At 39.6% G+C, this 15,097-nt stretch overlaps 1 protein-coding gene across 5 annotated transcripts in view; it reads left to right on the top strand.

Moving 5' to 3' along the window:
- Window positions 1–13,183, top strand: part of ELAVL3 (ELAV like RNA binding protein 3) — a 78,022-nt gene extending 64,839 nt beyond the window's left edge. For 2 of the 5 annotated variants that reach the window (XM_075346561.1, XM_075346562.1), the window contains exons 6-7: window positions 1,971–2,009; window positions 9,798–13,183. In XM_075346561.1, coding sequence (XP_075202676.1) covers window positions 1,971–2,009; window positions 9,798–10,146 — 388 coding nt within the window. In that variant the 3' untranslated portion in view covers window positions 10,147–13,183. The remainder of the gene's footprint in view (window positions 1–1,970; window positions 2,010–9,797) is intronic. The other 3 variants (XM_075346563.1, XM_075346564.1, XM_075346565.1) reach the window with 3 other exon arrangements.
- The last annotated feature ends 1,914 nt before the right edge of the window (window positions 13,184–15,097 follow it).

Consider the following 15,097-nt stretch of genomic DNA (forward strand, 5'->3'; position numbering starts at 1 on the left):
AAAACCATACACCTGTCGCTCACAGTGTCTAATCAAAGCTCCTCGTAATTAATCCTTCTGAGTCTCAAAGCCAACTCATCGTCAATTCTATGGTATTCTTACATATCACCTATAATTGAGGTCTATACCTCCTCGCAGGTGTTTTGTTGACCTATAGGCGCCATATACCTTACCTACATAAAGTATATAGTAGAAACAAGTAGTGGTCCTCTCTTTTGGAGGTTCTTCCTTTCTGCCAACATCAAGTATTATCTGTTCACCACCTTTATCTCAAAATTTCTTTAATTGCATCCCAACTTTTGTCATCCACCTATATTACTGTATTTTTGTGACCACCTTCTAAGCTATATTTCCCATGTTTTGGTTTTATTATATCCCTACGAGCACTAGTGTGGTCTTCAGCATGTCCCATGATACAATTAGCTGTCTCGAAATCAAATTTGATGAAATATGAGACATCTTGATCCCAGATCATTTGACATGTCCATAGGTCTGTCTTTCCAAGTGGTCTCGACATCATTCTCCTACCAAAAAGACCGTCTATAGCAAGCGCCAGTTTAGGTGTACCACCGGTTGCCATCACCATGTGCAATCTTACGGCCAGCATACACATTGGTAGAACAAACATCAATGGCCCAAAATACATCACAGACTACATTAGCTAATGGATTTTCTTTTTTTATCCAATGATGCCCCTACTGATGATCCAACTTGACCGACCGGTGTTGTGGATTATTAAAGATGCTCATCATTCAGTTCAGGCGAATAATCGTTCAATAGGATTGATATAACTATATTCTAATGTGTGGGGACTTTCTTACGGCTTCATGACTCGTCAGTATCATATATTATGTTAGTTGATGACCAATGATCAAGTATCATCTATACATCGAAGACATTTATATTCTCAATTTGCTGTAGTTTCAGTGGAGAAAATTAATCCAGTCTAGTAGTGTTTACAAAGAGTCGTGATAGTTGGATAACTTACAGAGTACCCAAGGGAACCCCGAGCATAATGCCACCATGGTGTCTTGGTTTTTCCATCATGTAGAAGGTGGTCTTCCTAGGCCTTCCCACCCATTACTTATTTCTGTACACAAGCATAATGCCTCCATGGTGTCATAGTTTTTACATCACGTAGGTTAAGTCTTCCAAGTCTACCAAGTCTCCACTCTACTTCTAACTCCACTTCTCAATAACATCTCCCATCTTCTAAGACATCTGAGTGTATAACAAAACCACATTGTTTAGATATAAAAAAGTTTGTGAACCATTGTTCGAAAACTTTACTCTTTACATGTCTACAATGTTATGGTTGATGACCAAGCTTTTGAGTTAGATGTTTCCAGGTTGGGCATTGACTTTGTTGTGTTCTCAGCAAAGACCGTCAACCTTCTCATTAACAAAAGTTATCAAATCCAGGGCTGATTGATCAATGTATGAGACGTCTGGTCATCATTGTCTTGTCGTGATCGAATGCAGGTTGTGTGGATCTTTGACGGAGAGAAAGATTATTTAGACCTAGGCAACTTCTATAGGGTTATGGCCAACGCAAACTGGTCACCCAACTGGAAATGGCTGGATAGAAGTGCCTTGGTGGCACAAAACATGGATATCTCTACTGTATGGTATGGTTATGAAGTATTGTGGAGCTATGGATGCTGCCCACCATTTGGTGTAGTAAGACGTTGTATTGCCCCAAACTATTTCATGACCATATTTCAGTAGAATACATTGTTTGGCCATCTGTGTGAAAGACGTAAACCAGTGCCATGTATGTACATGTATTGTTGTATTGAATAGAGTTGTGGTTTCCTCACAGCTTTTTTTTTTTCTTTTTTTTTGGAAGCATTTTTTTTCCCTCTTTTTTTTATTTTTCGTGTTCCTCCGGAGCGGCATTGTGGCCCCATCCCTCTATTCCTTGCGCGATGACTAATATACCACTCCCTCTCCTGTACCTTCTCTCGCAGGCTGGACTCTTTAATAAACATGGCGTATGGAGTCAAGAGGTAAATAAGAGACCCAGACCCATCCCCTTTGCCCACGTTGCGATCCTTTCTTAGTCTGTATCCACTGCGGCTTAATGAACGGGCTGAGATACCCTACTAAAGAGGGAGACACGTTCACGAGAGATGGTAGATAAGAAAGACATTCAGTCCTGACAGTTACAAGGGTTATAGTGATGTGGTAAATATTACTTTTTGGATTTGGTCCTCCAAGGATAAAAAGTTGTGACCCCATAGGTAACTTGTTGGGAGCTTTAAGGTTCCAATTTCATCACTAAATGCCATTTTAATCTTTGTATCAGTCGGCATTTTGGCTCCCCCACATTGGCCTAATATCTGACCACAAGGATGGAATGGCAGCCACTATGGTTGCCCATGAAGAGGGGATATATCCTACTTGCCTATGCCTTCTTTATAGACACCAAAGAGGAACAAAGACCTAATTTGACCGTTCCTACTAACAAGACAAGACAACACAAGAAGAGGTCCCTCCGTCAGTTGTCTATTTATGTGAATATTGCCACTAACACGAGACGGTATCTCTCGCCCGTACAATAACCAGCAGATCCCGTCTTCATCCCCTACTTAGATTGATGGCTGAATATAAATTATTTGCTAATTTTTGGCTGCTCTGAGATTTTTTATTTTTTTTAGTATTTTTATTTGTTTTGTTTTTTTACAGTTTTGGTATTGATTGTTTGTCCTCTGTTTTTTTTTTTTTATTATTATTTTTTTCGAGATTTATTTTTCCATTTTGTCCTGGCTGTGATGTGTCGTGTTGTGTGTATCATCTAAAGCAAAGTGCAGATATAATAATATATTAGCGCTCTTAATGTGCCGTTAGCCATAACAACCAATCAGATTTGGGACGTGCTCTTTTTTTCTCCGATAGCCCTGATAATATTGTTATCAAGGTTGGCATAAGCAGCAATAGCACTGACCACTAAGGTAACCTGATCCCCATCTCAGTGGAGCTTTCTTCTGATTGGTTATTATGTGGAAAAGAGTTTTGCTTCTATATCTACCATGTTCTTAAAGAGGATATCTCACTTGCTCCAAAAAATGTAAGCTAAATAACTTGTAATAATGCCTAAACTTCCCTGATTCTGGTGCTATTTTACGTTTTGTGCTCCATCGCTCTTTTCCAGAGATATTCACATTTGTTTATTTAGGGCGCAGTATGTGAAATCTCTGCAGTAGTGCAACTAGGCGTTTCTTAACAGTCTTCTCTAAGGGATAGTACTTTCACTCTTGTCTCCCAAATGCAGCTAATTACATCATGTAACGCTACATCCCTGTGCTCCTTGCTCTGTTGCAGGGACATGTGCTATCACTCACCGCCATGGCCGGGTCCCTGCCCAGCGTCTCTGCCTCTCCTCCACGTGGTTTCTCTTCCCCCACCTCCCGGAGTCTTTGCGCGCATCACAGCATCCCCAGGAGAGCTCCTAAAGAGTGTGAGAACGCCACTGTCCCTCTTTTAAAGGGCCAATGTGCCACTCCCAGGAAGTGTCTCACAGCCTATCACTGAGAGGCACTGGGTTTTTAGGGCAATCTTCCACTAAGGGAGTTGCCTGTTCAACACCATAGTTCCTGTTAGTCTGTTCACTCTTTCTAGTCAGTTGTCAGGTCACCCGTTGTCCCGTCTGGTCCTGTCCTATATCCTGCCCTGTCTATTCCCGTCCTGGCCTGATTCCTGGTTCCCAGCCTGTTCAGCCTGTTGGCTCCTGGGTCCAGCCTGTCCTGTCCCGTACCTGGTGCCCAGCCTGTTGGGTCCAGCCTGTCCTGTCCTGTACCTGGTTCCCAGCCTGTTGGCTCCAGGGTCCAGCCTCTTCTGTCCTGTACCTGGTTCCCAGTCTGTTGGCTCCAGGGTCCAGCCTCTTCTGACCTGTACCTGGTTCCCAGCTTGTTGGCTCCAGGGTCCAGCCTGTCCTGTCCCGTACCTGGTTCCTAGCCTGTTGGGTCCAGCCTGTCCTGTCCTGTACCTGGTTCCCAGCCTTTTGGGTCCAGCCTGTCCTGTCCTGTACCTGGTTCCCAGCCTATTGGCTCCAGGGTCCAGCCTGTCCTGTCCTATACCTGGTTCCCAGCCCATCCTGCCTGTTGGCATCTGGTTCCAGTCCTGTCTTGCCCGTACCTGGACTCTGCCTGCCCTATTGGTGCTAGAGACTCTTCTTCAACTCATCCTGCCCATACCTGGACTCTGCATGCTCTATTGGTGCTAAAGACTCTTCTTTAGCCGTCCTGCCTGTACCTGGACTCTGCCTGCTCTGTTGGTGCTAGAGATTCTGCCTGCCTGTCCTGGCCGTGCCATCTGCCTTGTTAGTGGCTTTGCCTGTCTGTTCTGCCCTGCTCTGCTTGACACTCTGTCTGTCCGTCCTGCCTATGCTACTTGCCTTGAGTCACCCTGGTGGTCCCCGTCTGTACTTGAGACTCTGTCCTGCCTGCTCCTGTGTCCGCCCCTGTCCTGGGGGTCAACTACCGCAATTCCGGTCCTCTACCCCACACTAGGGTAGGCCTGGGATCTAGTGGGTCCACTCTCCTGCTCACCGTCATCCCCGTTGGTGAGCGTGACACATCTTAGCAGTAATCTGGGAGGAAGTCTTCTCAGCACACGCCTCCTAAGAAGACTGTTAAGAAACGCCAATTTGCATTTCAAACAGAGATTTCACATACTGCGCTCCAGAAGAAACAAATGTGAATATCTCTAGAAAGGAGCAACGTAGCACAAAGCAGAAAAGAGTGGCGGAATCAAGGATGCTCAGGGATTTTTAAACCATAACTAACGCAACTTTTTGAGCAAGTGTCAGGTTTTCTTTAAGCTTTTAGAATTTATGTTGTGTTCTGCATATAGAGATAACTGTAGTAGTACGGTCCAGTATCTAATTGCGTGTTAGGTACACTCTCCATTTGATGGTATCTAACTTTTGGCTGTAGACTCTGCATATTCCTAAGCCAGTTTTCCATCTTTCTTGGATAATAACATTTGTTTGTGATTTTCAATGGCTCGGATTTTGTTGCTTATTATGTCCTAATATCTTTTCCAGCCATAGTCTGCTTATAACATTGCCAGTTATAGTACCACTATACCAGAGACAAACATAATGCCCTATTATCTGTACCAGCCATAGTCTGCTTATAACATTGCCAGTTATAGTAAGACTACACCAGAAACAAAGACAGTGCCCTAATATCTGTGCCAGCTATAGTCTGCTTATAAGATTGCCATTTATAGTACCACTATACCAGAGACAAACACAGTGCCCTAATATCTTTGCCAGCCATAGTTTGGTTATAATATTGCCAGTTGTAGTACCACTATCCCAGAGACAAACACAGTGCCCTAATATCTTTTCCAGCCATAGTCTGCTTATAACATTGCCAGTTATAGTACCACTATCCCAGAGACAAACACAGTGCCCTAATATCTGTACCAGCCATAGTCTGCTTATAACATTGCCAGTTATAGTACCACTATCCCAGAGACAAACACAGTGCCCTAATATCTTTTCCAGCTATAGTCTGCTTATAACATTGCCAGTTATAGTACCACTATACCAGAGACAAACATAATGCCCTAATATCTGTACCAGCCATAGTCTGCTTATAACATTGCCAGTTATAGTAAGACTACACCAGAAACAAAGACAGTGCCCTAATATCTGTGCCAGCCATAGTCTGCTTATAAGATTGCCATTTATAGTACCACTATCCCAGAGACAAACACAGTGCCCTAATATCTTTTCCAGCCATAGTCTGCTTATAACATTGCCAGTTATAGTACCACTATCCCAGAGACAAACACAGTGCCCTAATATCTTTTCCAGCCATAGTCTGCTTATAACATTGCCAGTTATAGTACCACTATACCAGAGACAAACATAATGCCCTAATATCTGTGCCAGTCATAGCCTGCTTATAACTTTACCCGTCATAGTAAGACTACACCAGAAACAAACACAGTGCCCTAATATCTGTGCCAGCTATAGTCAGCTTATAACATTGCCAGTTATAGTAAGACTACACCAGAAACAAAGACAGTGCCCTAATATCTGTGCCAGCTATAGTCTGCTTATACCATTGCCATTTATAGTACCACTATACCAGAGACAAACACAGTGCCCTAATATCTCTGCCAGTCATAGTCTGCTTATAACATTGCCAATTATAGTACCTCTATACCAGAGACAAGCACAGTGCCCTAATATCTTTGCCAACCATAGTCTGCTTCTAATATTTCCAGTTATAGTACCACTATACCAGAGACAAACACAGTGCCCTAATATCTTTGCCAACCATAGTCTGCTTATAATATTGCCAGTTATAGTACTACTATACCAGAGACACAGACAGTGCCCTAATATCTGTGCCAGTCATAGTCTGCTTATAACATTGCCAGTTATAGTACCACTATAACAGAAATAAACACAGTGGCTTAATCACTAGGTCAGCCACATTGCTTCATATCAGTGCTAGCTATAGGGTTATCATGACAGTGCCAGCCATAGTACCACCTTAACAAAGCCAAACTGCTTTAATGACTTTGTCAGCCACAATGTTTCATAAAAATGCCAGCCCACATATTTCCACGAGTACAATCACAGTCCTGTCATCAAAGTACCAATTATAGTATCACCATAAGAGAGCTAATCAAAGTGTCCTAATAACTTTACCAGTCTCAGTGCCCCAATAACGGTGGCAGTACACCAAAAAAGAGGCAACTACAGACCACTAAAAACCGAGCCATAAGCCATAACCACTCAAAAAACAGTGAAAATCATAGTACACAAAATCAGAGGCAATCATAATACCTGTGACAATTACTGTGTCCTGATAACAATGGCAATCAATGTACCCCAAAACCAAGACAGTCAAGTTGGCCTAATCACTGTACCCGTCACAGTTTCTCCATAACAGTGCCAGCCACAGCGGTCTTGTACCAGTGACAGATCCAGTTTCAATATAACTACCGTGCTCCTGTAACAGTACCAGCCACGATGCCCAAGAAATTAGCCAACTATGTTCCAGCCATAGTTCATAAAAGAGCCAAATTCAGCATCACCCCAACAGTACCAACAATAGTACCCACATTACTGAGCCAAACACAGCCGCCACATAACAGTACTAATCAAACTAGCCCCATAACATGGCAAAATACAACTGCCCCCTAACAGTACCAAACATAGTGCCCCTGTAGCACCAGCGTCTCTTCAGAGACACCGACTTACTCACCTCCCCGGCCGGATCACGTCCTGCCCCGAAGTTCCCCGGCCATCCACTTGTGCTGCCTCCTTCCCCTCCCGGGCCCTGTACATGCTGCACTAGGTTCCCGGGAGTGCACCTAAGACACGCGCATGCACACCAGCCCTCCTCTTAAAGGGCCAGCGTGCCATTTCCCAGAAATGCCTCTCAGCTTAAGGCTGAGAGGCACTGTGCATTGATGGCACCCTCCCATTAGGGGAGGTGCCTGCGTAACACCTTTAGTTAGTCAGTCAGTCTGCTACCTAGCTAGTTGTCAGGTCCTGAGCTCTTGCCCTGTTATCCCTGTGTCCGTTCCAGTACCTGCCTTCCCACATTTGTCTATCCCTGCTGTGCATACCTGCCTGGTCAGCCTGCCTCAATCACCCTGTCTGTACCCGTCTATACCTGAGTCCATCACCTGTCCTGGGGGTCAGCTGCCACAGTCCCGCTCACTGCCCTGAAAGTGGTACCTGATGTCCGCCTCGTGGTGGGCACTTAGTTAAGCCCCACCCATTAAAGGGTAAGTCCAGGTCCCCCCTGTGATCCAGTGGGTCCACTATTCCCGCTTGCCGCCCCTACACTGGTCGCAAGCCTTACAGGCCAATTACATGACAAAATACAGTTTCCCTTTAACAGTACCAACTATAGTAGCTTCCCCATAAAAGGACAAACCATAGCACCCCCATAGTAAAGCCAACAGCAGTGCCCTAATAACCGGATAGTAATACTGTAGCACTGTGATGTCTATGACAGAACCAGCCTCAATAAGAACAATAACAGTACCACCTACAGATCCATCATATCAGAGCCAAGCACAACCCTCTCATAAGAGTGCCAGCTAAAGTTTCCCAGAAGAGAGCCATCTTGCCAACCACAGTTCGTGTATAATGTGCCAGTCACACAACACTTTAACCTCCACACTCGAAGCTCATAGATAGCATGGGTGCACAGTAATGAAAATTAGTCTTACTAACGTGATATCAGGACTGTACGTATGTACAGAATAGGTTGAAACAAGGAGACGATGAAATAAAAACAACATTAAATTGATCTATTGTCATCTCATACCCTAGTAACATCCAGAGCTGTATTCACAGTTCTGCTGGCTTCTGTTCAGAATAATTCAAAACGGTGCTGATATACTGCGAGAGATCTACTGCTATTGTACTGCGAGAGATGTTGTATTTCCTATAAAGACTGCATGTATTTCTATTCACCCCGACTGGGGCAATAAGAAACTCTGGGAGAACCCTCGATAAAATGGTGGAAATATACATTTACTGCATCCCTACAGCAAAGGAGACTTGGTGTTTCTTTCTTCTAGTGAACCTCTAGAGACACTTCCAAAGTTCCAATGAAATCTAAAGTTCCAAATAACTATGGTTGGGAAACACGGTACAGAGCCTAAAGGGGGCTTTACACGGTGCGACATCGCTACCGATATATCGTCGGGGTCCCGTCGTTAGTGACGCACATCCGGCGTTGGTAGCGACATCGCAGCGCGTGACACCAAGGAACGACGATCAACGATTGCAAAATCGTCCAAAAACGGTGATCGTTAACACGTCGCTCCTTTCCTTAATATTGTTACTGCTGCAGGTACGATGTTGTTCATCGTTCCTGCAGCAGCACACATCGCTTTGTGTGACACTGCAGGAACAACAAACATCTCCTTACCTGCGTCCACCGGCAATGCGGAAGGAAGGAGGTAGGCGGGATGTTACGTCCAGCTCATCTCCGCCCCGCCACTTCTATTGGACGGCTGCCGTGTGACGCCGCACGAACCGCCCCCTTAGAAAGGAGGCGGTTCGCCAGGTAGAGCGACGTAGCAGGAAAAGTAAGTCCGTGTGACGGGTGTAAGCGATGTTGTGTGGCAAAGGCAGCGATTTGCCCATGTCGCACAACCTACGGGCGCAGGTACGCTCGCTAGCGATCTCGCTACCGAGATCGCAGCGTGTAAAGTACCCTTTAGAGCTAACTCTAAACCAGCAAAGATTTGAATGTAGTTTTGGTTGTAATTGGAGTAGACTGGGCATATATCAAAATCAAGCCACCAAGCCCACCATATTGAGTCCTACATACATTTCTTCATAGCCCTAGTTGGGTTATGTAGCTGGAGCTAACAGGAAAGCAGCAGAATATTTAATTTCTCTTTGGCTCTTACGAGAGTAGTAGGCTAGGTGGATCTCACAATCTGGTATCTGAATGTCATGAGTGCTGTGCTCTTCATGTTGACGTAGCTGAAGAACTTCTATTTGAGTGATCATTGTTTCTTCGAGCATCATCCTTGCCATTTTGGCGTCTTGATATATCTGCTTGTGTTCTCTTCCATCTATCTAATACATAATTGTAGTTAGTGCATAACTCTTAAGTCATTCCCATGTCTTCATCTGTCACTCTTCCATTAACTCAGTAGAGAACGAAATCTAGGGCCCTTGTTTAGGTCAAGTAATCCATTGCCTTTTTTCTCCTTGATTTGGTATATTTTAGAGTGTCCTTCTAATGATTCACTCATACTTTTCACTCTCATGGACCTATTCCTTACACCCAATGTAGTCCGCTCTCTTTCCTCCCCAGGTTCTCACCCATAACCATCGACAGTGTTACCAATCTTGCCGGAGTCAGTTTGACAGGTCCTACCTCTGCCGGCTGGTGCATCTTTGTCTACAACCTATCTCCGGAGGCTGACGAGAGTGTCCTGTGGCAACTGTTCGGGCCATTCGGTGCAGTGACAAACGTCAAAGTTATCCGGGACTTCACCACAAATAAGTGCAAAGGTTTTGGATTCGTCACCATGACAAACTACGATGAAGCGGCCATGGCTATTGCCAGCCTGAATGGATACCGGCTGGGGGATAGAGTCCTGCAAGTTTCATTCAAAACTAGTAAACAACACAAAGCATGAAGGAGAGGGCAATGAGTGGAGGGCGGGGAAAGTGAGAGAGGAGATATTAAGACAAGAGGGTAGAAGTAAGGTATGCCAACGTCTAGACATACATCACAATCTGCCATCCTTGAAATTGTAGACAGAAAATTAGAGGCCAACTCAAGCTCAGCACAAAGATAAGCTCCCTCTGGTCTACCAGGATGGGATCCATTGGTTTATAGTTAACCACAGCTAGGGCTTGAGTACCAATGCTGACTGTTGTAAGGTTTCTAAGAAGCCACTGGTGCCAAACCTGCTGGCCATAAGGCTTACTAGCTGCTCACGGTACTTCTCCAGCTATCTTAGAACCTTCAGAACTTGGTGTAGCCTTGAAAAAGGTGATTGGGCACCATCCAAGATGATCAAAACATTTTGTAAAAAAAGTGTCCCACCTCCATGGCTTTGGTGCCAATTCTGACTGTTCTAAGGTTTCTAAGAAGCCACTGGTGCCAACCCACGAGGCATAAGGCCTACTAACTGGTCATGGTACTTCTTCAGCTAACTTAGAACCTTTAGAAGTTGGTGTAAGCACAAAAAAGGTGATTGTGCAACATCCAAGATGATCAAAACATTTAAAAAAAAAAATGTTCCACCTCCATGGCTTGGGTGCCAATTTGACTATTCTATGGTTTTTAAGAAGCCACTGATGCCAACCCACTGGGCTTAAGGCCTACTCACTGGTTATGGTACTTCTCCAGCTATCTTAGAACCTTCAGAACTTGGTGTAACCACAAAAATGGTGATTGGGCACTATCCAAGATGATCAAAAAATTCTGTAAAAAAAAAAGTGTCCCACCTTCATGGCTTGGGTGCCAATTCTGACTGTTCTAGGGGTTTTACGAAGCCACTGGGGCCAACCTGTGAGATATAAGGCCTACTAACTGGTCACGGTACTTCTACAGCTATCTTAGAACCTTCAGAACTTGGACTAACCACAAAAAAGGTGATTGGGCACCAAAAAAGTGTCCCACCTTCATGACTTGGGTGCCAATTCTGACTGTTCTAGGGTTTTTAAGAAGCCACTGGTGCCAAACCACTAGGCATAAGGCAACTGGTCACGGTACTTCTCCAGCTATCTTAGAACCTTCAGAACTTGGTGTAACCACAAAAATGGTGATTGGGCACCATCCAAGATGATCAAAAATGTGTCCCACCTCCATGGTTGGAATGGGCTAACATTTTGAGCAAGGTAGCATGTGTTTGGTTATTTTACCTCTCTCACTTTGGGCGTGAACTGGTTTACCATTTCGCTGCCTCTATCCCTCCTCCCATCTCCACCACTCGATATCCTCTCTTCTCATTAAGAGTAATAAACAAAGAAATGAGAGCAGAAACGAGAGAACAAAAAAAAATATCTATTTTTATAAAAAAGGAGTAAAAATCTCAATGAGCATTTTAAGCCTTTCGCACTTGTCCCAAAATAGGAGTCCATGAAAAATATATAGGTACATAATAATAGCTCTTTTAAATCATTACGGGGTAAAGCAACAGAACAAATAAATAGCAAAAAAAATAAAAAACTTTTTTCTACCAGATAAAACACCCCTTTTCCATTCTTGTGGCTTCCAAGAAAAATTAAAGTACACATATGCAAAAATAACTTGGGGGTCATTAAAAATTAATGTTTAAATTTCATATCTACATTTATGTTGGCAAGTGGAAAAAAAAATTTTTTTGATCATTTTTTTTTTATTATTTTCTTTTGTATTTTGTGGACTGGTCATAAAAATGGATGGACATATTTGCTTCAGGAATACAAAAAAAAATACACAACTTGCAATAATTCATATCATTTTAATTCCCCCAAGTTGTTATTGCCTAAGAGAAAAAATAAAAAAAAAATAAAAAATAAAAAAATCTGAACCCGAGATGCATTTTAGATTTGAATTGCAATATATTTATATGTACCGGGATTCCCAATTTTTGGGACTTGTTTAAAAGCCTTTTCATTCAGACTGTCTTTATATATTTTACACAGTGGCCCCTGTTTTATTAATTAAAACATGTGACATCCATCATCATAATGGAAAAATCCCAAAAATTGTGTATTTTTTATTATTATTATCATTATTATTATTATTATTATTATTATTATTGAATATTGTGCCAGGTTTGGGTTAGAATGTCTAGACTGGTTAAAAAATTAAGCTTCAGTCCCACTTGTCAAAAAAACAAAAAAGGAAAAAAAAATACAATTTTTAAATTTATTTCATCAATTAAAACATTTTTGAAAAAAAATTCTATTACAAAACTCACGTAAAGCTAGAATATAATGATTTGAATATCATGGCTTACATTGAGAATTAGCCTTGCTCTCTACTACTGAATTTGATAAAGATGTAAAAGTTTTTAAACAAAAAAAAATCATGTTTTTCCATTTTTTTTCTACAGTATAAAAATACAGATTACTTGGAATTGTCACTCTCAAATTTTCTTAAAGGGAATCTATCAGCAGGTTTTTGCTATGTAATCTGACAGCAGCATAGGTTAGGGGCTGAGACCCTGATTCCGGCGATGTATCACTTAGTTTACTGGGTGCAGCAGTTATGATAGAATCTGCTGCAGAGCTAGCAAAGCTCAGGAATTCTGAGCTGTGAATAACCCCACCCACAACACTGATTGGGTGAGGTGGGGGCGTGGTTGGACCAGGAAGCACGAGACATCTAGTCCTGCGATGATAATCTCTTGCTAATAAAACACTGTTTTTATGGAAAAAGAAAAACTACGTCAAATATCACTGAAATTATTGTATCTGCTCCAACATTGTGTTGCTTTCAGATTACATACCAAACACTACTGACAGATTTCATTTAATAGTAGTAGTAAAAAAAATAATAATTTAATTTAATAGTAGTAATAAAAAATATTAGTAGAACAACTGAGTAAAATTTAATAATTTAAAAATTAAAAACTTTGAAAAATGTGAAATCAATTTGAATTTATAAATCAAATATTGAGATTATTTTTTATCTTTCTAAAATGTAATAATTTAAAAAATAGTAAAATTGAAACATGTGAAAATGATTAGAATTTCTAAATCAAATATTAAGATTATTTTTTATCTTTCTTTCTAAAATTATAATTTAAAAATGAAAAAGTTTGAAAAATGTGAAAACAATTTGAATTTCTAAATCAAATATTGAGATTATTTTTGATTATCTTTCTTTCTAACATTAATAATTTAATTTAAAAATTAAAAAGTTTGAAAAATGTGAAAACGATTAGAATTGATAAATCAAATATTGAAATTATTTTTATTATCTTTCTAAAATTTAATAATTTAAAAATTAAAAAGTTTGAAAAATGTGAAAACAATTCGAATTTATAAATCAAATATTGATTGGTTTTGATTATCTTTCTTTCTAAAATTAATAATTTAAAAATTAAAAAGTTTGAAAAATGTGAAAACAATTCTCAATATTTGATTTATAAATTCAAATTGGTTTCACATTTTTCAAACTTTTTAATTTTTAAATGATTCAATTTTAGAAAGAAATATAATAAAAAATAATCTCAATATTTGATTTATAAATTTTAATTGTTTTCACATTTTTCAATTTTTTACATTTTTAAATGATTCAATTTTAGAAAGAAATATAATAAAAAATAATCTCAATATTTGAGTCATACATTTTAATCGTTTTCACATTTTTGCAATTTTTTAAACTTTTAAATGATTCAATTTTAGAAAGAAATATGATCAAAAATAATCTCACTATTTGATTTATAAATTCTAATCGTTTTCACATTTTTCAATTTTTTTAATTTTTAAATGATTAAATTTTTTAAAGAAATGTGATAAAAAATAATCTCAATATTTGATTTATAAATTTGATTATTTTTTTTTATATTTCATTCTCTTTCCACACCCTTTTTTTTTTTTACATATTGGTCTAATCAAAGCCATATTTTCACTGGAGTAATAAATACCATATTATTCGATTTGGTGGATCTGCCTTTCTTCGATGTAGTCAGAACAGGAATAAAATGAAAAGTGAAAAAAAAGAAACAAATTGTAAAGTGGGACTGAAGTCTTAATAAAGAAATATCCATAATATATACACTGAATTAGCTTGCCGTTGAATTGTGTAGCTAAAAAAAAAAAATAAAAGTAGAGATAATTTGGTTGTTTATTAGATAATGTCTGTTCTATTACTTGGTTTTTTTTTGTTATTTTTTTTTTTTTTTTAGGTTTACACCCCAGACATTTTTCTAGTAAATGTGTTTTGTTTTTGTTTTTTTAATATGATTTAATTACATTTTTTTGTGCTTTTATTTCTAATATTTAAAAAACAAATATATATAAGGTAGTTGGGATCGGAGGACACCTCTTGACCCCTTAATTTTAGTTAGTTTTTTGTGTTCTAGGTTCTGTGTGGTTTCTTTGACTGTGTTTAGTAGAATGTTGTAGGATCTCTTGAAATTAAAAAAATAAAATAAAAGTCGACAGAGCATAAAAAAGACATTTATGTAAAGAAAAAAAACAAATAGAAAAAAAGTAAAAAAAAATTTGAGAACCTGGCGAGATCTTTTTTGAAATGTTGTTTTTAACTTATTTGGAAGTATTTATTCTTTATTTGTGTGGTTATAAAAATATGTGCATATTTATGTTTGTTAAGCGTAAAGCAAACAAGTTTTTTTTCTTTCTTTTTTTTTTTATCCGGTCAAAGCCCATTCTCCATAGAGGATATAGGGCTTATTTGGAAATTGGAGGAAAAAAAAGGTAATAATTTATTTAAAGAACAAAGAAAAAAAAGGGGTTGACACATTGTTTAAAAAAAAAAAAAAGAAAAAAAAAAGAATAAACTTGCATTTTTTATAAGCTGGTTTGAAATCCATTGAGCTGAGAGCACTGAATAATAAAACGTATAAAAAGGAAATAAAAAAGATTATTAATAAAAACATTTTTTTGCTGTATTGATTATTTCGA

This window comes from Anomaloglossus baeobatrachus, chromosome 4, assembly GCF_048569485.1.
Source record: "Anomaloglossus baeobatrachus isolate aAnoBae1 chromosome 4, aAnoBae1.hap1, whole genome shotgun sequence".
NCBI classification, from domain to species: domain Eukaryota; kingdom Metazoa; phylum Chordata; class Amphibia; order Anura; family Aromobatidae; genus Anomaloglossus; species Anomaloglossus baeobatrachus.